This window comes from Toxotes jaculatrix, chromosome 3 (genome assembly GCF_017976425.1).
Source record: "Toxotes jaculatrix isolate fToxJac2 chromosome 3, fToxJac2.pri, whole genome shotgun sequence".
In the NCBI taxonomy this organism is placed as follows: Eukaryota; Metazoa; Chordata; class Actinopteri; family Toxotidae; genus Toxotes; species Toxotes jaculatrix.
In genome coordinates, this window is record NC_054396.1 from 21,393,134 (window position 1) to 21,416,517 (window position 23,384).

At 41.4% G+C, this 23,384-nt stretch overlaps 1 protein-coding gene across 1 annotated transcript; it reads right to left on the reverse strand.

Annotated features, from left to right (window-relative positions):
• Positions 1–4,039: 4,039 nt before the first annotated feature.
• Positions 4,040–17,616, reverse strand: inka2 (inka box actin regulator 2). Its single transcript, XM_041032898.1, has 2 exons — positions 17,197–17,616; positions 4,040–7,439 (listed from the first exon to the last, which is right to left on the reverse strand). The coding sequence occupies exons 1-2, from the start codon at positions 17,266–17,268 to the stop codon at positions 6,153–6,155; spliced, it is 1,359 nt and encodes a 452-aa protein (XP_040888832.1). The 5' UTR covers positions 17,269–17,616; the 3' UTR covers positions 4,040–6,152.
• Positions 17,617–23,384: the final 5,768 nt, after the last annotated feature.

Consider the following 23,384-nt stretch of genomic DNA (forward strand, 5'->3'; position numbering starts at 1 on the left):
CCACACTGGAACAAATCCCAACTGCTTGTTCAGGATCAGGATCAAACCATCACTGTTTCTGATTTCACCCCCCAGGCAGATTACGGGCAGAACACAGCAGGAGTCAGAGAGCCGACAGCCCTGAAACAACTGCACCAACAGCACTTCTGCCGGTCTGTGTCAGAGTTAGACTCTAGAGCAACATCAGACTGCATTTGTACAAATACACGTTGAATTCCTCAGATTCACAAAAGACTGGCAGGCAGGAAGGAGATCAAAGCGTGGAAACATTCCTGTGTATTAGGTTCAACTGTCAGAGCTCCTACAGACATCCATCATGGCTTCAGAGGAGGGTGGTCTGCAGGGAGCTTCGTGTTGCAGTCTGGCCAGAAAAAATAGGTGCTGCGTTGTGTCAGTTTGAAATATTCGGCGCTGCTGGGATCAGTCTTTTACCACAGGTTCCATGTTCAGAAACCTTTCCCACTGATGGAGAACATTAAAGAACAGTCTTGGTGCATTTTATCATATCAAGTGCAGATCAACATTGTGCATTTTGTGGAAGCAAGACATACTGTTAATCTACTGTACTTCTGTTACTGCCTATGTAATGTGTTCGTTAAAATGGCAAGAAAGACATTGAAAAAGTCATTGAAAAACATGACCAGCAAATAGTGATGTTTTATTTAACCAATATTCAAACCCCTGCCAAGACATTCAGTTTACTCTCATACATGGCAAAGATGTTTAAATCTGAGAAGCTGGAAGCAGCAAATGTTTGGCATTTTTACTTAAGAAATTACTAATGTTTCAGTACTATGAAATACATATGCTTTTCCACATTATACTGTAAATGTGCACACACTCTATGTCCCATTCAGTATGTACTCATGGAAATCAGTATTCACATTAGTCTGTCTTGGACGATTCTTATTTCAAGCATAGTTACGTTGAGCTGTTTACAGTGAAATGAGGAATTTACACTTCAACACGTTTATGTAACCTACTTAGCAAACCTACAAACAAGTTGCTATTTTCTGTATTTTAGAATGCACTTCTTTATTAATCTACAAAAATACACACACATCTGTTTATGTCAGTCTGTCTTAAATTCTTAAAATTGAAAATTATGAGTGTACAAATAAAAAAATGAAAGAAAAATGAGCATATGTTCATAAAATCATGGAACACAGTGAGTACTGAACCTTTCGAAGTGTTATGACTGCATTTTGTGCGTAATGCCGTCCCCCTTTCACCTCATTACAAGCCCGGGTTAATAATGTTTAATGCAATGTCGTTTCGTGCCTGTGAAGTTCCACTTTGCATGCATTAGCAGAACAAGGGAGTGAGACTTATCCTGTACCATAAGCATTGCACCGCAAAGCGGCCAGATGTTAAATCCTAAATAATTCGCCCTAGATTTAACTCTTACATTTATCTCTCTGCCAAATCTGGCTCTGCTCTGTGGCTTCAAGATGTACTCTTTCATTTCCAGAAGTGGGGGTGTTTATATGCTAGTACTAATGACCTCTGGTTTTGCAAGCTTTAGCATGTGTGAGTGTGTATATGAAGACGTCTCATGTTTCTTGTGGGAACTTTGTGCAGAAAGCCACACTGGGTGACGATTCTGGACTTTTAGTTGCTGACGATTATAAAAAGTGAAACATGAGCGCATTCCTGAGGGCCAAGGTAGAGCTGTGTGGCTACACAGCTGAGGGCTTATTGAAAGATGAGCGCTTAGCAGGAAATTAGCCTACATTAGGATCCAGAGGGGTCACAGAAATGCTCATGCACTCACATGAATGCATGCTCATGCATTGCATACAGACATCCCTTTTCCCTATGCACCTCCCCCCACTCATAAAATGATCCCCTTTTTTTTATATGATCATCACATTAGCCCCATCACTGTGTCCAGGCAATAAGTCACAGTTGACTGCTGGATTGTAACAGGACCCGGTCATTGTGTTCAGTCCTGCTATGAGCCTAAGCTCTGCAGACTGTCTGACTTAAAGTTAAGTTGTACAACTGTGCTGCGCTCAGGCGTTGCATGTCCCAGATTTGGGGTGGGAGTGGTGTTGTGTGGCAGTGAGAGAGCGACAGCTGACTAGCTGGGACCAGAGAAGAGGAGGAGGAGAAGGAAGGGTCCATGAGGTGGGTGAGGAGGGGGAGGAGGTGGTGGTGGTGGTCAGACAGTCAGCACCTACTGTTTGGATCCCGGGGGAAACTGAGCCAGAAGAGAAGGGACTGCAGTTGCAGCTGTTGTTGCTCTCTCTCTCTCTCTCTCTCTCTCTCTCTCTCTCTCTCTCTCTCTCTCTCTCTCTCTCTCTCTCTCTCACATGCACGCACGCACGCACGCAGGCACGCAGGCACGCACACACACACACACACACACACACACACACACACACACACACACACACACACACACACACACTTTTACCGACTATTCTTTACTCATCTCTAAATGAACCTGGTGTATTTTTTTTAATCCAGAATGCTCACTGACCTGTTCAGTGTTATGTAAAGTTATAAGAATATTGATTAAAACACATTTGGCAGCACATTAACTGTATTTTACTGTGGAGAAAACGATTGAACTTCACTTTCAGAGGGCTCGGGTTAATTGACTAATGATGAATGTCATTGTGAGTTAATAATGTGCTGTCATTACAGTGATGTTATGGTAACAATAGTTTCTGCCAACCCTACAAACTGTAACAGGGAAGGTTTTGTTATTTATGTATGTCTTTAAGTAATTACGTCTCACCTGAGTTTACACAGAAAGAAATATCTTCTGATGTCTAACTAACTATCACATGATAAAATGATATAATGCAGTAAACACTATAAAAGCACACCAGGACCCAGAACCATTTGTAATTTTTTCCCAGAAAAAATAACTGATTTATTGTGATTTATTCTAAAAAATAGGTGTTGACTTTTCTGTTGACTAATTAGTAATAAATTGTTTTAGCTCTGAAAGAGCCTCAGAATATGATGGTAGAGACTTACTGCCACACTACAGAGGAGAGATATTTAACAAAAATCCCAGGACCTCTGCACTAGGTATTACTTGCTTTACTTGGACAAAGTGCTTGGGGACAGAAAGATGAACTGATTGATGTAGTTTGATGTGTATCTCATAAAAAAGCATCTACGGGATTGAGTGTCATGAAGTGCCTGTGATGAACTGCAGGGCTGCAGAGTTCATGGTTCTTTTGTTTATTTATTGAAGAGACTGATGGAGTTGTGGTACAGATTTAGAATCAATTTAATGCACAGTCGATGCACATTCAGTGAGTGACTTGCTGGCTTTGCCCTCGGTGAACCTGTTAGTCACGCAGCAGCACTTTACTGTAGTGAGGATGCGGAGCAGAAACAAATCACACTAAGAGCTATGAGCTGAAAGCAAAAGCTTGATGCTGGACTCTGATATTTTTCCTTTCCTTTTGGAAAAATGTTTGTTTTTGTCCACAAGATTACAAATCAGCTGAAGCAAATTGTCGAGATTGTTTTGTCAACTAGTATATTCAAGGTTAAGAATTAACTTTTGGTCTCAAAAACATTTTTTTTTTTTATCAGCAATGTAAAGGCAGCGGATATCAAGAAACCTGACCCTGGGGTGAGGGCTGGATGACAACTCAGAACAACTGTTTGTAGACTTTCAGTAGAAATGTATTGTGATTAAATCATTTTTATTAAATTCTGCATCCCAAATGAACGATTCCAGCCAAATAGTAATTAAATAAGATCTTTTCATTTTACTCTTGTGATGTGCTTCATCAGATGTCATGGACATTAAAGCACTTCACTGAATTGAACCTCAATTTTATATGTGATTTTTTATAATTATGATTTGTGTAGATATCAAGAAAATATTTTAATTAATACTGTGATATTTTAACCATATTGCCCAGTCATGTTTGTCTTCCTGCCATTTTCCAGGCGCTTGCTGGAAAGTTTCAGCTCCACTCCAGAACAACTAACAAGCTGTTTCACATACAGAGTATCTTATTCATTGTTCGATGCACAAAACTAAAGTCAAGACACAGAGTGACACTTCTTTCTGAAAACAGTTTTAATTTACAAAGAGTCAGTGACAGTTTCACAGTGCACATGACACAGAATCACTACTGAAGGTTCGCAGAACCCCAATGAAAAATATCAACAGTGCAGAAAATTACACTTAGACAACTGTAAATAGGAAGAAATAAATGTTACATTAACATACACATACTGTGTGATATGACATCTCAGACTCTGCCTTATAGCACAACCGTCTCAGCAGACACCGTCTGTGTGAGTGTGTGTTGGACCCTCTGAATGTGTGTGTACATATTGACCTGAATACTGAGAAAACACCATATGGATCGACCGGCCAAGACACTCAGAAAACCTAAGGCCTAATCCCTGCTGGCTAAGTTGATTGGTCTGGTATCACATTTAAAACTAAGTGAAGTTGACTGTTTTTTTTTTTTCATAACAATAAGTTAAACATATCAGATTGTCCTTGCATAACTGTGGTCCTCTATAAAAAAAAAAAAAGTGTTTTGAGTCAAAGTGGGCAGTGTCATCTGTAATCCTGAGGGAATCCATATATTTATAAAAATTTGTGAAGGAAGCCGTAATTTGTCTTTAACTGCTATGATGCTGCTTGCAATGAAAAACACTGAAACGGTTTATTATGATACAAGAGTATAGATACTGTAGGTTACAGATTAACTCATGAGTTTGTGGTTTAAGTACAGATGTGGTGGCTTTGTTTAGATGCAACTGTAAGAACTGTAATGTTACTGTGACATATTTATCTGTGCAGAATAATGAAAATCATGCAAATGGTGGTTACAGAAAATATCTGTTATTGCTGCAGTTTGCTTGATGGCAAATATGTACAATGTTCTGTACATTTATTCTGTTAACTTGATCCTGTCGGGTAGAGATTATTAGTCTTTACCTCCACTCTCATCTGTCTCATCACTGTTACAGCCCTGTAATGTATTTGCCTTTGTATATACAGCATGTAAGACAATCGTCATCATTCAGTTCATCTGCAAAGCTTCGGGATTAACCGAGCCGTTCTGCATCTTCTTCGAGCCTGTGGTGAACAAGCTTTACATAACGTCTGGGTACCAGATGGCAGTCAGTCAGTAACTCGTGGTTGGCTGTGCCATCTTTACCCCCTCCTCTCTCTGCGTAACAACCCAGGAGGACTGACAATTGACTCAACATGTGCCGTGTCTACACAGCAGAGAGAAAAATGAGTGTTTCTAACATGACAGCAAGCACAACATCACTTATCATGAGGGACAAATCTCAAAGTTTAATGTGCAATCTTTGGACTCGTCATGCACTGTATTGCTGTTATGTCCAACTAGGCAAGATGAGTTGAGGAAAGACTTCTCTAAACTGTCTATATATCCCATGTGAATGTGGCAGTATCTCATAGTTTCCTCCTGTGTTGCATTCATTCCCTGAGCAAGGTGAATGAGACCGACGGGTTCAGTTAAACCTGAGTTTCCGAGGCATCGAGGCCTGTTGGAAACAAAGCTTATGAATGTGTTTAGTGGCAGTGCGTTCAGTAACAGCTGTTTGTAGCATCATTTATAAAAACAGTAACCATGCAATCCAACAGTTGGAGTTTATATTCATAGATGCAAAGAAGTGACATATGAGAGTATGTCCTGTAGCAGAGAAGTGAAAAAAAATCTGTGGATGTTTTTATAAAGAACTGCAATGATGGTGACATTCTGAGAAATATGTCCTTTTCTAAGTACCGTCTTTTAAGACAACCAGAGAATCCAGTCATACATGCATACACACGTGAAGAAATTTGAATAATACAAAACTTACGGCATAAATCCTCAAAAAAAGTCTCTCTCTAACGTCTCAGACACTCTCCAGCACACAATCGCACACCCAGACGCGCACAGTACACGAGGTTTAGGTTTTGGGATTGTCAGACAAAATGTTGCCCTGATAATCTCTCAGTCGCAGGAGAATCACGTTGTGGGTGTGAAGTTCATCGGTTAATTTTTGGAAGACAACTGTATCCAAGCCTCTCAGTCGTTCATTCATTCTTTCATTCATTCCCCTCCAGCTCAGCCAAAATCCCAGAACACCTGTCACTCACTCAGTCTGGCAACATTTGCGGTCTGTTGGCCTGAGACTCACTGTCAGACCCACACAGCTGTGTTGTAGTCAAACAAGGGCTGCATTTTCTCCAAACCAGTCTCTGGCTGCCTCCTGTCTAAATAAATCCCTGCAAATGGCTGCTGGTGGAACTGGGGGAAGTGGTGTTGGTGGTGTTGATGGTGTTGGTGTTGGTTCCTCTCTGCTTCAGCTAGATGTGGACACGGTCTGCCTTTGCCCTGCTGTCCATTTGCCCAGAACGGCAGGTAGAAGCTACCTTTTGAACTTTTAGGAACCAGTTTCTTCGGCCTTTTGAAAAGGTCGCCCTCTGGCAGCTCAGGAGCCACCCAGCCAGGCCTCTCCTTGAGCAGCTTGTCCCTGTCGGGCCGGACGCTGCGCAGAAACTTCTTGAAGATATTTGTGGTCAGCGAGAACTTCCTGCAGATCTCCTGCGAGCGGCTGAGGCGGAGAGGGTGAGCTGGGGTGTCCGGTCTGTCCGCTCCTCCGTCTGCTGTCCTCTCCTCTCTCCTCTTCCTCCGTTCCTCTTCTTCCACCTCCTCTCTCTCCACTTCAGGTAGGTCCAACCAGTTACCCACCAGGTCGGCAAAGACGTTGTCACCCAGCACTAAGGGCTGACGGTTGCGGCTGCGGCTCATGAGCGAGGAGGTCCAGTCGCTGGCATCATCTGTGCTGTCCTGGGAATAGTCACTGTCCAGTGAAGGGCCCTCTCTGGAGAGGCTGTACAGGATGCCAGGCAAGTCCACCACCTGAGCGCGATGAGGAGCCTGTGGGTGAGGGTAGGGCTCTGGTGGAGGGTTTCCCACCATTGGTCCGTAGAAGTCCACTTGGGGGGCAGTGTATCCTGACCACCTCCTGGGTATAGACTCAAGGTCATTCTCGCTTCTTGCAGTTCTTGAGTTTCTTTCACTCTCACTCTCCAGACTAGACGCTGAAGAAGACGAGGTTCCCATGCTGCTTCTGTTTCGAGATGGACTGTCGTCATCTCGGCTGAAGGTGTTTCTGCTCTCCAAAGATGGCCTTGGACTTGGCATTGGACTTGGGCTGGGCTCCTCTGGCAGAATTTGGCTAAAGCAGGACCCGTGATCCTTTTCTGAAACTGAAGCTGAAGCTGTATCAGCTGAAGCTGCTGCAGCTGATGCACCAGAAGGAGCTGGTGGAGCAGGATGTGGGATCCCTCGGTTAATGGGCCGACCTGAAATGTCAAGGTTTTCTAGTGCCGTCTGAACTTGAAGGAGCTTGAGTTCTTGGAGGGCTCCCATCATTGAATTCATCTGAGCGTGGAGGCCATCCCCGGCTTCTTTCATAGACAGCTGCAGGGAAACAGAACAATAAAGAGATGAAGGTGAGAGACAGAAATCCTCAAATGTCCAGTTCAGCTTAACAGCAAAAGACCATGTAGAGCTCATTAGTTCAATCATTTGACTCCTGCAGCACCCATCTCATCCATCAAAGACTGATTTCCTAACCATTCCCTCTCTTGTTCATCATTTATCTCACCACCAGCACAAATCCAAATTACACACCATCAACTGACAGTCTCAGAAGCATTATATACTTGTATTAATGAATAAAAAATCACAGTAATAGACCTGCTCTTAGTCTGTGTCTGTTCTACTCTGCACTCATTTCATGTGTGTTTCAGGCTGCGCACCTTGTTTAATTATGGGTCATGTGACCTAGTTTTGGATGACAGGCCAGGGTCCCATATGGCCTGCGTATGAGAGAGGATCCAACCCATGACAGCTGTAAAACAGACTAGCTTGCTGTTTTTTCCCCCCTCACTCTTCTACTCTTTCTATTTCAATTTTTCTTTTTGTAGCCTTCCATTTGTACTATCTCATATTGGCTTTCTCCTCTGAGCTCTTTGTCTTCACTCTTACTTCCCTCTGTGAAGTAGTAATCATACATTCTGCTTTTATCTTCCCCCTCCTTTCTCTTTGCGCTCTCATCTGTTTAAGAGCCTGTGTGATGTGACCTGACTAACCGTCTTGTCCTGAAGGCAGACAGAAAGCCCAGAGGCAGCATCCTGACCTGTGTCTTAACTTGCAGGCCTGAATCATCGCACACCATGACCCAGACTTTGACTCGGTTCTCTTGATACAGCATGTTTGTCTTCTGTCATTTTAGAACATGCACACATTGGCAGAACAACTGATTGATGAGAAAACCAGCTAGGAGCCCTCCCCACCTCCAAGACGAGAGAAAGCATGTGAGGAATTTTGAAAAACTTGCCAGAATGTGTGGGAAAATGTTGGTGAGAAACTTATAAAGCACACCTACGATGTCTTTTCCATATAAATCAAGCTGTCAGTGAGGATCAGTGACACCACAGCACATGACTGAAAACTGTCAACTGAACATGAATGCATTTCAATGCAAATAAAACAGGCTACTGCTATTGTGAGAACACAAAGCTATTTGATTTGAGTTCTTTAAATAACCTCTGAAAATAAACAACACATACTGCCAAGAACATCAAGATGACTCACAGCTCGTTCTGTGAAACAAATATATTTTTTGAAATAAAAACCTGCATCTTACCTTCTATAAACGCTCACAGAGCACAAGGTAGAGATATCACTGTCAGTCTCTCTGTTGTTGTTAGTCTGCACCTCTGCCAGCCTGTCACTGTCTCTCACCTTTCAAACAGATCAGTCTGACTGCCCCTATATGTATCTCTCTCCAATGGGGGTACACCGTCGGGTGTGACAGCCAATCAGCGCTGCCCGTCTAAACCATAATCCGCAAACGGCGGGCACTCAGGCGGAAAGGGACTGAACAATGAGAGGGGAGATAGTGAGAGGGAGCGAAGGGGCGGTGAGAGTCAGCCGGATGAGCAGGGATGGAGGGAGGGGGGGCAAGGGGGAGCAAGGGGGAGGAGGGTTGACAGGCAGGGGATCCCTCGCCATATGTTTAGATGTCGAAGAGAAAACTGTTGATGGATTCAATTATGGATGACACCATAAGAACACGCGGGGGTGTGGGGGGTGTAGGTGTAACACCAGGCTGTGATACTTAATCTTGGGGGAGCAGTGATTGTGTTGATCCCTGGGGTGGGAAAAGTAGCTGTGTAGGACAACTGACAGTATAGCATCATAAACAAAGAATCCTATAAGCACCGTGAGAGAGGGGAGTGTTGTGCCTGTTTTCTGGGAAAACAAACAAATGTAGTAGATAACAAAACATTCTTGGACTACATTTAGATTAAAAAATAAAACTCTAGCGATGAGAAAATAGGCAAATATCTAAAAACCCTTAAAAAGCAACAATATGTGTCCACCCTGTTACTGTTAGCTCCCCAATATGTTTAACACATATTGACTTTAATTAAATATTGACTTTTCTTAACCAGACTCGGGGTGTGGATCTGAGAATGGCAATTTTGGTTTTTTTTTTTTAACCGAATGATATGGAACAGAGGAAATCTGATTTTTTTTTTTCTAATTGGAGAGGCTATTACCAGAGCGTGTTTGGCATTGTTTCATGATAAATTACTTAACTGATCATCTAAGTGGCTGATGATTAATTTCCTGTTAACTAATTGTGTCAGTTCTATACTCAAAGGCCACTTCACACAGCCCACACAGTACCTTGACACTTTTCCAATACCCTGCACTAACATTAAACCTCTGGGTTGAAAGACTTAGCTCATCACTAACATATAGCTGAGTGGGTGCATGGGGGAGTCAGTAGCTTATAAGATCAGATAATAAACCTATCAATGCACATGCTGGAAACAAAAGCCTCTGAGCTTCCCGTTGGCTCGCTAAATTAAGCAGTGAAGGAACGTGTAATTAGCACAATCAGGTTGTCTCTTGTCTTTGTGCCTTCCACATATGGCTGACTTCATTAGCTATAATTGCCTGTGTCCTGGGAAAGGCTGGGAAAGAGCGCATAATTACGGTTTACTTTCCCGCACATCAAAGGTCAACATGTCTGAAGACAAGATGACGTGTGGGGTTGCGTATTGTTGTTACATCTTTAGAGGCAGACAGTAAAGTATGTGCAGGGATCAGCTGAGGGATTACCGCACCCTGAGCTGCTGCTGAAATCTGGATGATTTACATGCATTAAATTTGTTTTTGAAATATTATCTCCTAAGTGGACCATTTTCATGCCATCTGAAAGGCTGCACCTGTTTGCACATGCCATAACCCAAAACACCCTAATTTAGCACTCACATGCAACTTTTTCATTATTCCCAAAACGCAGGCTTCCCCCCCTGGTTGTTTAAAACATTCTGAGTTGTTTACTGGCATTTCTATTCTAAGGCAACATTAATAATTCATATTGCACCCTGTGGGAACAAACAAAGGAACAGTAGTAAACTAAACCCTAGTATTCTACCTTTACCACTCCAACTAACTCCAGGCACTCCACCACTGCCATTTCAAGGCTGAACTTTGCGGCCCATATATGTCAGCCTTTTTAACCTTTATTCTGCCTTCCACTCAGGATGCTAAAAGTGACTTTAAAATAATGACCCGCAGCAGTTCCTAGTTTAGACGCAGATGTTGTTCATCCTGAGATGTCTCACTTTTACAATGTGTGAATCAGCTGAAGGCCTTGTTAGGACAAAGACACAGAGGATGCGGCCCTGACAGGACCTACACAAACACCTTAAGGTCTTAACCAGAAGAAAATAAGATTATAAGAAAAAAAATGTCTGTCTAATCTAATTTAATAAGAGAACTGGGATGAGGAGGAATCGCTGTACTGCCCAGAAACACTGGCATCATTAACCCAGTCTTGTGAAGTTTACTTAAATCTTCTTTTTGAAGCAAAGCGTCCAAGTATTTCAGCCTTTTAATCCATCAACCGTGTATTTCTATAAAAAAAGATGATTTTAGGAAAGCAAGCCAAGTGAAAATCTGCTGAATGAATGAAAGAAAGACAAACAGGGACTGTCCAGACTCTCCCCCTTCACCCCCCACTTCTTCTTCTTCTTCTTCTGGCTGCAGTGATGCCAGCCAAGCAGACATAATTGCCAATTAAGGGCTGAATGCTTCAAAGTTAAAGAACAATGGCTGGCGGTCTTGAATTAATGCTGAATGGATGCTTATTAAAAAGTTCTGGCCATTTTGATAAAAAAAAACAAAAAACAAAAAAAAGACCAGTTGATTGGTGATTCTTTATTTTATATCGTCACTTTAAGATCCATCAACTGTGAAGATGCATCCAGAGGCCATTCAATATGAATGCAAGTGAATTAAATACCACAAAGTATAAATAAATCAATGCTTCTCCTCTGCTGCCTGTCGAGATGCTCTCTGCCTTGATATTACCCCCCTTCACTTATGTATGGAAAAATAAATTCACTGTGCAAACGCACTCCCAGCTCACAAATCCACGCACGTGTCTAGACTTGCCCTGCTTCAATGAAGTCACTGTCTTTTCTTATTTTTTAAGGCATGGATGTGTGCGCATGCATGCTATGCTGGATTATTAGGTGGAAAAAAAATGCAAACAAAAATCAAAAACAAACCACTGCCCTATTCTGGCAATAAAATACAGGCTATTCACTGTTGTTTGTTTGTTATTGGCTGGAGGGGGGAGGAAAAAGGGAGACCAAGGTTATCAGACCCAAAAGGTCTTCCTGTTTAGAAATCGCTGGCCAGCAGCAGCAACAGTCATGGTGTGCTCCACCCTCCCTCCACCTCCACCCCTAATTAAAAATGAATGGTGGGCTGTGTCGGGTCAAGGACAGGAATGGGGTTTCTGTCCGGGGGATACAGAGAGAGTCTCTGTGACTTAACTGCTGGACACGCCACAGACAGCTGCGGACAACCCCGGGGTCATGATCAAGAGGGCAATAAAGCTGTGCAGCATTCACTAAAAGAAATGAATTACTGTGCACACAGCGATGAATGCCTCTTTGACGAAAAAAACTTATATGGTGACTGTGGTCCGAATGTCGTCATGGTCAGGAGAGGTGTATAATGTTTGGCAAAAGAATTAGAAAGTATTTGGTCATGATGAAGTGGTCGTTGCTTGCGTTGACTCCGACTGACTGTATTTTGTATATGCCTCTCATGCATTTTAACTATATAATGGATCCTCATACGAGATTTCTGACAGATCTGAACATTTTCTCATCCACACCTAGTGGAATCCTACCATGCATGGTTTGGTCAGATCTGAGATCAATGGAACTTCAATTCAATTACATTTTACTGTAACATCTCTCTCCAGAAATGCTGTCTCCTGGTCACTCTGGATAATCCACAGACGTCAACACAGTTTTCATTGGAAATACTTTCCACCATAGATATGGTCTCTACAAAAAAAAACAAAAAAAAAAACACTCCCAACAGTGAATTCTGTGGATTGTCCAGAGTTATGGGAACACTGTATCTGCAAAGAGGTGATGCTGTTGCATGAACAAATATCTGACAAACCAGGGAAATTAAAACAAAACTATTTGCAAGAAGAAAGGGGAGATGGGAATGAAACCTTGGGTGAATTGTCCCATCTAAAACCAAATCAACTTAAAACATATCGGTCACTGTTTCTATGACCTGCTGCTCAGCAAAGACTCCCTGGCAGCCTCTTGAGAGATGGGAGGTGGTTTAATAGCTTGTTTCCTGCTGGAGCTCATTTGTGCCATCACGAAAATGATGCTGCTGTGGGAGATGCAGGATGATTAGCATCCATATCATCATCTTTGGCCGATGATATTTGGAGACAGTCTGGGACCCAATCTGTTGTCTTCCTGGCTGTAAATCTTTGCTGGAAGCAGTAATCGTTAGATAGATGCTTGATAACGCGGCAGCTGACGTCAGCACCGCTTGTGTGGGCAGTGAAAGTGTTTGGCCAGTTCTCCCGCCCACAATTGCAGCAAACATGACGTTAATTTTGCCCCGTTTTTTGCCTAACTTCAAAAGGAGTGTAAAATCACAGAAGCATTTCCTGTAGAAAATGTGTGTGATTGCTGTAAGCTGTGATGAGGATTGGCATGATTTTTGTGCAGCATATATTGGGAGTGAATGAAGAGTGGAATACAAAGCATTCTGGAGTTTGAGGTTTGTGCTGTATGCAGGTGATAAGGTATAAATATAACTAGAGTAAATGGGCCCCCACAGACTTTAAAGTTGCACTGATCAATATGTTTATATTAACAGTGGATCAGATGACAAACCCACAGAAAATTATCACCCAAATCTACAGTTCCCCTCTGCTCCACTTAGCGTTCTATTGTCTTTCAGCTCAGTGTTTTGGTTTTATTGCTTGCAGCTTTTCCGTTCTGCTTCACTCTCACTGTGCTTGTCAACTTTTTCCAATTGCAGCAGGCAGCTGTTTTAGCCAAAAAACCTTGGATAAACCTACTATAAGCTACCTGACTCACAAAACCAGACAAAGTTAACAACTAGAGTCAGTGGAGACCAAAACAGAGCTAAAAGGAGATTAAATGTTGAACTTATGTTTGTCAGGTGTCCAGAAAAATGAATGCTGAGTCCAAATGAATGCTAATGTTGCTCAGTGTATGCTGGATGTATAAATGGGCATCTGTATGACAACACGTTCACTACAATATCTTTATATGGTGATAATTTGGAAATATCCCGTTTACAGCTTGGTCTACTGTCCTGCAAGTGGCCCCAAGAAAATTCACTTTTTCAATATTAGATACAAAACATTTTTCAACATTTTTGGCAATAGACAAAACAAAAATATTGAAATGAAATGTAATTTGAAGTCCCCAATGACACAACAACGGTGGAGAGCACAATATTGACCTAAACCTCAGAGAGAGCAATACCCATGAGGAATAACTGATATATTTTTTCTTCAAGTAAAGGCAAACTGAGGTGAGGAAGGACAGGACTTGATCTTAGACCAGCAGGGGTTACAGCAGCAGACTTAACCACTGTGTTGTTTCTAGAAACAATATAACCTAAATAAACCTGCACTTTAGAGCAGTGATTTCATTCTCCATTCTGTGAGCCATATTATAACAGGTTATGTGCATGGTGCCATAATGATAAAGGGGCTTTGTAAAAGGTTTGTGGTTCCATCTCAAACACAATGATCACCCACACAAAACCCCACAGCTGCCATTAAGAGTTAGGCCAATTTTAGCCGAGGGGAAGGAAGGGCAGGTTGGAGAATAGGAGCCATAAGGGAGGCACAAAACAAACGAGCTTAAAGTTAAACCACTACACTGCTTTGTGTTGTGTAGACTTTTCTGATCCCACACCCTAAAGGTAACAAAGAATATTCAGCGTTGAGGCACACAAGCCTTCCACACACTACAGGTTTGGCGCTTGTGTGTATTTTTCTCAGATTTCCTGACCTCATGTTTGCTAGCTTTGGTGTTGAATTCCATGGTGACAGACACGTTTGAAACTTGCCTCAGGTGTGAAAGGGATAAAGGAGTGTGATGCATGTAAAATCAGCTTCAACAGTGATGATATCAAAAGCTCTGATTTATGCTTTAGTGTCTGGACTGACGCTGTTAAACAGGTGTGAACCCTACATTTACGGAAGATGAGTCAAAGGCATGTCAGTGTTTGAGTCTCTGACTACAAGCAGGCAGGAAAGGATTCTTTGTCTGTCTGTTATGAATAATGAGTCATGCATGAGCTTAAAAATATTTCATTGTTGCCATTATACAGAAGCTTCTGGATTTCTATGGAGCCTTGTAGTGCTTTTTATAGGAACAAATGGAAGCTAACAGCCTGTTGACAAACCGTGCTACATGTAGAAAGATAAAAAAAAAAAAAAAAAAAAAACAATGTTACATTCCTGACTTGTAAACTGATCTGTCAGGTTTGAGTTTTAGTGTCACTGGTGCGTTGGATGTGGTCAGCAGTTACAAGAAATAGCCCCCAGATCTTGTCAGGTCAAGGGTCAAATGTTCAAGCGTGACCTGACACTACCCCACACAGACTGACCCCCCCCCTTCACCCGACCCCTGACACAGTGTTCACACTTTCATCACATACTATTGGGTTTTTAACAGTGTCCTCTGTGGACAGTGATGGGAATTACTTGAAATTACTATTCCCACAGGTTGAGAATTTGCTTACAGTGGTGAACGGTGTGGCATTTGAATGATGTGCATGCAGAGACTCTTGCAGTTTCGGGGGGGCAGAGTGTAATCAATGTGATTTCCTGTAGCAGGTGTCCCCTGCATCTACACCTCATATGCAGGATATCAGTAGATGCTAGCTTGGTGGTTGTGCCACTCAGTTACTGCAGCACAAAATTAGTTTGAAAGGGGTAAAGAATAGCAGTTTAGTCAGACTATCAGGCTACTTGACACTGGCTTGTAATCATCAAACTGAACATAAAGTCTAAATAGGTTTATGTCACAGTTACAGAATATCGAGTGGTAATACAGTGCCGTGAAATCAACCTGCAAATAAGTTGCATTACAGTGCACAATAATGTGAGTTTGACAACAAACAGTTGAGACTTGATGTTGCACATGATGGATCACACAACTCAAGCAATATTCAAGAGTCGATTCATTTTCATACAGTACAGAAATGAATGGAAACCAATGGATACATAGGAAAAATTACACTACAGTTTCTGAGAGGAAGCAGCATTGTTTGCAAACTGTTTAACTGGGAATTAAGGTTTATTTAGTAAATTGGTAGTAAATTGTGCAAAATATGCAAAACCATTGGTATGGTCCTTTTAAACCTACATCACAGTCTTTGAAGAATAGTTACAATTGATACTGAGGAGCTACCCGACTCAGCCTCGCAGCTGCAGGTCTGTTGTTAGATGTTTGTGAATTCTGTGTTGCAGATGGAGGCGGTTTACCACTCTCCAGTGAACACTGGATGAGAATCCGTCACAGTGGAGAGAAAAGTGACAACCTTGGCATAGACAGCCTTCGATTTCTGAACAACAGATTGAGTCCCACATGGTCCTGTGCAGGGGGAGAGTGCCTCGGCTTTTTAACCGGCATCTGCTCTCTGTTCTCCTGTTTGATCCCCAGCATGGCACAACACTTTTTCTATTATGTTACCAAACTGTGATATGGCAGCTATAACGCAACATGTCCTCCTGGCATCGACGTCGACTCCTCTAAAATCTCAAGTGCCACTTCACAGACGTGTGGCTAATTTGGAGCAGTGAATCAAGAAGTCACAGAGCAGATCATGTTGAAAAACACACAGCCATGCAAGGCTTTTCTATGGGCCAGTGGCTGGATAGAAAGAAAAAAAAATCTGTGTCTGCTTTGAAGATGATTCCAAATGAAATCTGTGCCAGTTAAGGCTCCTTTGAAAATGGGTCTACACTGTACCACTGCCAAATGATTAGGGTGTGAGCGTGCAGCCTACATATTTTGTTTTTTACATTTCAAAGAAGGGGGGTAAAAAATGGCAGTCTAAATTTGCCACCATCAAACAAATGTGTTTATTAGAAGAGGGTAGAGTGCAGATATTAAATAAGGGAGACTGACAAATTAATTTAGGGCATAATAACGTGATGAAACTCTCTGTGACTGCCAGTTTCACTCCCCCGTGACAGCAAGACCTCACAGCAGTCTATTGCAACACATGATTAAATGTACTACAACAAACAATTTTCTGCGAATCTACTATTTCTTAGGAAGCTACAACCATCAGGCTGAAAGCAGTACAGTTTAAGAGAGGAAGAAAACTGTCTTGAGCTCATTAAGCTTAAAACATCTGTCCCAGATGTGTGGACAGAGAGGAGGAGGAGGAGGAGGAGGCGGATATGTACACATGCCTCTAGTCTGCTCAGAGGTTTTAAGCCTGCACAAATTAATGCGATTTAAAAAAAAAACAAAAAAAAACAAAAAAAAAACACACACACATGCACCGCCAACTGAAACTGAAAACCATAATGTGTGACAGTCACGAATACAAAAGTCTGTCCGGACACAGAATATGCAAAGAAAGCGACATATTTGATCTTATTTATGTGAAAAATGTATAATTTATGAGTTAACGTAGCCTAGGTTTTTGTCTGCGCGCCCGCACGCGTGCCAGTTCGCCGATTAAAAACGCTGCGTGTTTATGATACACACGAATAAAGTGCCACAGTGCTGATCGAGATAACAGAAGTAGATACAACAGGACATACCAGTTCTTGCTTCAGTCGTCTCAGACACGCATCCATGTTTTTGCATCCTGGTTTGGAGAGCTGTTGTTCCATTTCTTTTCTTTAAATACACGATTTTCGCATGAAACGCGTCGCCAGTCGCAGCTCGAGCATGACTACGAGAGCTTCCTCCTGGGTAGAAAAATGAAAACAGCGCTCTCGTGGAGAGCAGATAAAAATAGTAATTAAAAAAAAAAAAAGAAAACAATTTGCAATTGGAGATGCGCAAATCCTGCTGAGGAATGCGCGCGCGGGCTCCTAATGACGTGAATTCTATAATTAAAAAACAAAAACAAAAAAACAACAACAACTCCTGATGACGAAAATGTGTTTACTCCAAAAAAGGATAATGAGGTCCTTCTTATGGCTGCATCAAGAGGCTCTGCCCGTGTGAATGTCTCATCTCAGTGGCCGCCGCTTGGCTACTGTCAGCCTGCTCTGTGAGTGTGACTGGTTGTATGTGTGTGTGTGTGTGTGTGTGTGTGTGTGTGTGTGTGTGTGTGTGTGTGTGTGTGTGCGCGCGCGCGCGCGCGCTCAGCCCGTTTTTCCCCCTCTCTGCTATTTTCTCATTCAAGACGAGCGCTTACGTTGCCCATCCAATTTCCTCCAATGAGTGAGCCTCTCAGGACAGACTAAATCTCATTCAAACTAGGATAAAACGGAGGATGCATCATTTATTACGGTGGAGTACAGTTGTGCACGGCAGCTTATAAATGATTTCGAGCGTCGGTAACATCTGGAAATATTTGAATCAAAGCTGAAAGATCAGATAGTTTGGGCTATTAAAAAAGCATAAGAATAAAATACAAATGTCTCTGTTCCATTCACTCACAAACTAGTAGAATAGATTCTACAGCAACTAATGCAGCACATTAGACTGGTGGTGGAGGAAGTTTAAGGAGGATGTGACTAAAAGAAACCATATGTGTCATGAAACGAGCCATAGGGACAGTTTCCTGGCCACCTTCACTGAGGTCAGAGAGGAAACACCTGAGCCACAGGCTTTTGTTGTGTGACCCGGATATAATACTTTATCAGCAAGGGAAGGAAACATTGCATATACAAGGCAGCCAATCTGGAAGTTGTTTACAACTCCCATCCTCAGAATATAGATTTGACATTTCTGAAGGGCTGCAGAGGCGGTACACAAAACATTGACTGCATCTCAGAAATGTCAGAGAAACTGAGTGAGGTCTGTTTTACCTCAAAATGCTCTTGATCTTTTCTAGTCTGTTCTCTCTGGTATATATCTTTAGGTTTACATTACATTAAACAGCCAAAAGGCTGCAAGCCTGGGCTGTGTATTGAACTTTAATACATACTTGATACCTGCTAAACTTTGTTCATGTTATTGGTTATAAAAGACTTTCAACTACTAAAAGCTGACATCAAATGTCCGGTCAGATTTGTAGTCTTGTTGACTTCTTCTAGGAGTGTGCGATACGACGATATTAGATCGTGAAGACGATGTTGATGTTGACGATCTGCCAGAGGAGAGAGATCGTATTATCGTCTATAGGGCACATTCTATTAATTGCAGCTCTATGCTTGCGCACAGAAGCACGAGAAGTTTTTTTTTTCCTTGGGCAAATAACAGCCCGCTTCACGTGAACATGACCAACCAATCATGGCGAAGTACGAGCAGTGCTGATTTTTTTTTTTTTTTACTAGCCTCGCTGTTTTAGTTAAGGTGTAGTGGGTAGCCATGGCCGACAACGAAAGTGAAAGCTTGGAGTTGGTCCCCAAAAAGAACTCCACTTCAGTCGTATGGACAGTGTTGGGGAGTAACGGAGTTCATACAGTGACTCAGAATTTGTATTCTGAATACGTAACGCCGTTACATGTATTCCTTTAGTCCCCAACACTGCGTATGGAACTGGTTTGGGTTTTCTCCAAACGACAAAGCGCAACAACGAACCTCTTTAGCCACCTGAAGAGGCAGCATCCGAAACAATTTGCTGAGAGCCAAGCAGCGAGGCCGACCATGCATCAGCCAGTGGTAACAGCTAAAGACATTACACAGAAACAACCAACTATAACACAAGCCTTTGATAAAAGCACGCCATATGAATGAGAGAAGTAGCAAACGGTGGAAAGAGGTGACTTTTTTTTGCCTTTATAACTAAGTTTTTACAAAGAAAATAGTTTGGTTCTAAATTAACTTCACTGTAAAAATGAACTGTGATAAAATCGTGATCGTGATTTTACCATTAAAAAATTGTGATGTGACATTTTTGCCATATCGCCCACCCCTAACTTCTTCTATTGGATGCTTCCTGATTTAGTTATTTTTGCCAATTTTAGACTTTTTTTTTTTTTCAGATCAACTTCTTGAATGCCTGCTTGTGTTTACACAACACTCAGACAAACAACTCTAGATTCTTTTGGTAAATGTTAAAAAGGGTTTTGTAGAGAAAAAAAACCCCCAACAGTTTCTTTTTCTCAGAGTAAAATATTAAGAAGTATTTTTGATATCGGAAACTCATGTCAAAGCTGATATAGAATATATTCAATACCCAGCCCTACTGCAGAAAATTGATCAGAAAGGCTGTACAGTCCATTGGGTTAAACACCACATACATGATAAAATCAAAATCCAGTCTGTTTTTTTTCTACCAGTTCATCCAGTCCCTCAGTGCCTGTCCCTGGAGGACCTGAAGCAGACAGTCAGGAAACTTGGTGCCCTCTGACCTGTTTCTGTCATCTGGAAGTTTTAATATCAGGCCTGATGTTGGTGATTTTTCCCAGATGGACAGACGGATGCTAAGAGAGAAAGAGAAAGAAGTAGATCCATCTCAGATTCCAAAAGCAATGAAACGGGGCAAATGAATAAATCATCTGAGCATAACTTCTGAGAGAGAGGAAGAGCTTTAATTGACTTGTGTGTTTTATTCTTTTATCCTTTCTAAATATTCAGAGTGCGCACATAGTAATAGTTTTCTGCTGTGTTCATACAGCTGATTTGTACAAATTCAAATCCGTTTCTGTTCAGTGTCACTTTGACAACAGATTAATGACTTTTTTTCATGACTTTGATTTTTGTATAAATGATAATAAGAAGCATAGTTTTCCAGATCATACAATATGTGAACCTTCCCACTCTTTGGCACTTTGAGCTTTTATCCTTAAGGAGATGCTATAGACTAATAATTACAAGCATTAATAAAGTTATCAATAATGTATAGAGCTAGTCCTTCTGGCCAAATACAGTTAATTAACTAACTTCTCTAGGTAAACAGATGGCAGTTTCATAATCCTAACATTTTATTTTAAGCACATTTTATCACTTTGTTTGTTGTATCATTTGTTTGCTGTATAACATGTCAAAAAGCCATGACAAAATGTCCGTCACCGTCTCCCAGAGCCCAGTGTGACGATCAGATTGACTGCTTTACCCGATCAACAGTCCAAAACCCAAGTGTATTCAGTTTACAGTGATCCAAAATAAAGATACATAGAGTTTTTGCCTGATAATTAAGATAAATTACCAATCAACCACAGAAATCATTGTCATCAATCAGTCTTTAAAAGTTACAGCAGCTTTGGTTATTTCATAAGAGTCACGTCTTCCAGTGCTGTTTTATCTTTGCTCTTCTCACTGGTTTGAAGTGGGCGGGTTTCTGTTGGTGAAAGGTGGCATCATATACTTTCATGCACCAATCAGGATATTAAGCAACATTTGAATCTGACAGGAGTTGTGGAGTCGTTATCTAATGTTGTCAATCAAGTCAACCCACCCCAAGATTAAGAGATTAGCTGAAGTTTTTTTTTTTTTCTTTAAAACTCTGAATAGATAAAACCTGTTCTCTGAACTTTAACTTTATTTGTTGCATGCAGAATTCAGTCATTGAAATTTACTGTCGCACAGCAGTGCTAAAGATTTGGAACCAGGTTTTTAAGAGCTGGACAGAAACATATTTATTCACGTGTACATTATAAAAACCACAACAGAATCTAAATCTACTCTAAGTGTTTACAGATGCAAATGCATCTCAGACAAGACAAGTTTTAAACCGCAGCCCCTCAGAGAGCGAGTGTGCTGCACTCGACAGACGGCTCCACAATTCGGAACAATTTCGTCCCAATTGTGACCCCGACCCGCAGCTGCTTCTTGTGCATGTGTTCGCTTCCTCCCAGCTGTCAGTATGAACACACACTGGTTAAAGAAATGTCTCCCCAGATCACTCAGCGCTGAAACACAGGCGGCACATGCAGCAGCACAAACTGTCAAACTATACACCACTGCAGACAGAAAGTATTATAATCCTTTCACTGACTCACTGAGTGTTATGACTTGTTTGGTAATCCTGGAGTTTTTGTGCTCAGGCCAGAAATGAATCAAACCACGAAGCAAAGACAAAACATAATTGTCCCTGCCATGAAACCACTCTCTGTGGTGTTATGACTAGTGCTGTGTTTTTATCATGGATGTCATTGCACATAGATACACTGCCAGTGTTTTGGCTGTAAACAGAAACTGCTACAGATCCCTCCTGTCTGAGAAAACACAAAAGGTGAGATTAAACCTAAACTCTGAGGCTAAAAATTATTGCAGATTTGAGTTTGGTATTTTTCCACAGTACCATGTGAATTGCATCACTTTTATGAACCAAATTCACTAATTTTGAGTCCAAGGATAGATAGAAATATCCTCTGAGATACATTAATCCAGTGACTTTTTTTAACAGCTGATCTTTGCAAAATGATGCACTGGGGAGGAAAATTAAGGAAGGACTGTATCCAGCATATTAGCCCAAGTCAATCAGTGTCAACTGGGAAGTAATTGTTAATTCATTGCTAGTCAGCCCCGTTTAAATTTTTTATAAATGATGCATCAGGTCTATTAATGATCTTACTTTACATGTGAGTGTAGTTATCTCCTTGTGTTATGTTACTTTAGCTTTGAGATTAATCAAAGGTGTCGTGCTTTCATGTTGTAGACAAAATAAGAGCAGCCACTGTAATGATGCAGCGTCTGCCAGTTAGTGTAACAACTGTCAAGGATAAACTGTTAAATATGTAATAAAACCACATCAGTGTACTGAACTTACAGGTAACACCATGAAACAGCTTCTGTTACTTCACACAGGGAGACTGATAAAAGACATGATAATAGGAAGAAGAAGAGGAATTCAATAACTTGAGTGAGTAATTTATTACTCAGCACTTTTTTTCGTATTGACCTGTTTTCCTTTCTTTTCCTTTTCTTCTTTTACTCTATTACAATAATTAATTAATACTGTAATTAAGTATAGCATAGATCATATTACCAATTGCTATAAGCTTATCACAGTAGTTTTAATATTCTTTACAGTACTTAATGTAAAGAACATATGTGTTACTGGTGTGAATCTGTTTTATTGACCTTTGGTACAAAGGTATGTCTCATTTAAACAGGCTTCATGGTCTGCAGCTTACAGAGATATTAGTACACTGCCATCTAAAGGCCAGGATGTGTCACCACAGGTCCTGTGGTGACATGTTAAAAGTAGCTCTTCTGAGGTATCGAGGTACAGATTGTGAACTGCACCGTCTCTGTTTCAAATCTGGTTGTGGACCTTAGTTGCACGTCATTCCCCATCTCTCTTATCCCTCATTTCCCATCACATACTTACAGTCAGTTCTCCAAAATGACTCATTGTGGCAGCAGACCGGTGAGCAGGGGAAACAGGTATTTTTGGGATCGCTTCATCTGGCTCTGTGATATAAGTATTTTTTAAGAAAGGATTTAGAAGCCCTCATTGACCCCCTCAGACAGGTTGGTCCTGACTGCTATCAGCTCTGCTTTGTCAGCTTTAGTTTTCAGCTGGGTCTTTTGAACAGATAAAATACCTTCAATTCGTGGTGCTAATAGGTCATAACTGTGACAGAGAGAAAGGGCTCAAAGAGCTGCAAAAGTAATCAATCAGATTTTTAACCCTTTCATGCATAGTGGTCACTACAGTGGACAGCTATTCAAAAGCTGTTATCTTGTATATGCATGGGCTTTATTGTTATAGATTCATATCAGCCAATGTCATAAAAAACATCACACGGCCAAAAGGTGTCAAAATCGGCCAAAAAAAGTCTTTTTTTTCTTTAAACCTCAAAATGTAATAAAAAAACGCCTTATGGCCGTAAGGGGTCGAAGTCAGCCAAAAAAATTCTTTTTTTTTTCAGACCTCAAAATG

Bases quoted from the DNA above. Each gene is read 5' to 3' on its own strand.
- inka2 (XM_041032898.1), bottom strand. From the start codon at position 17,268: ATGGAACAACAGCTCTCCAAACCAGGATGCAAAAACATGGATGCGTGT. The intron at 7,440-17,196 runs GTATGTCCTGTT...GTTTCCCTGCAG, and splicing joins GACGACTGAAGCAAGAACTG to CTGTCTATGAAAGAAGCCGG.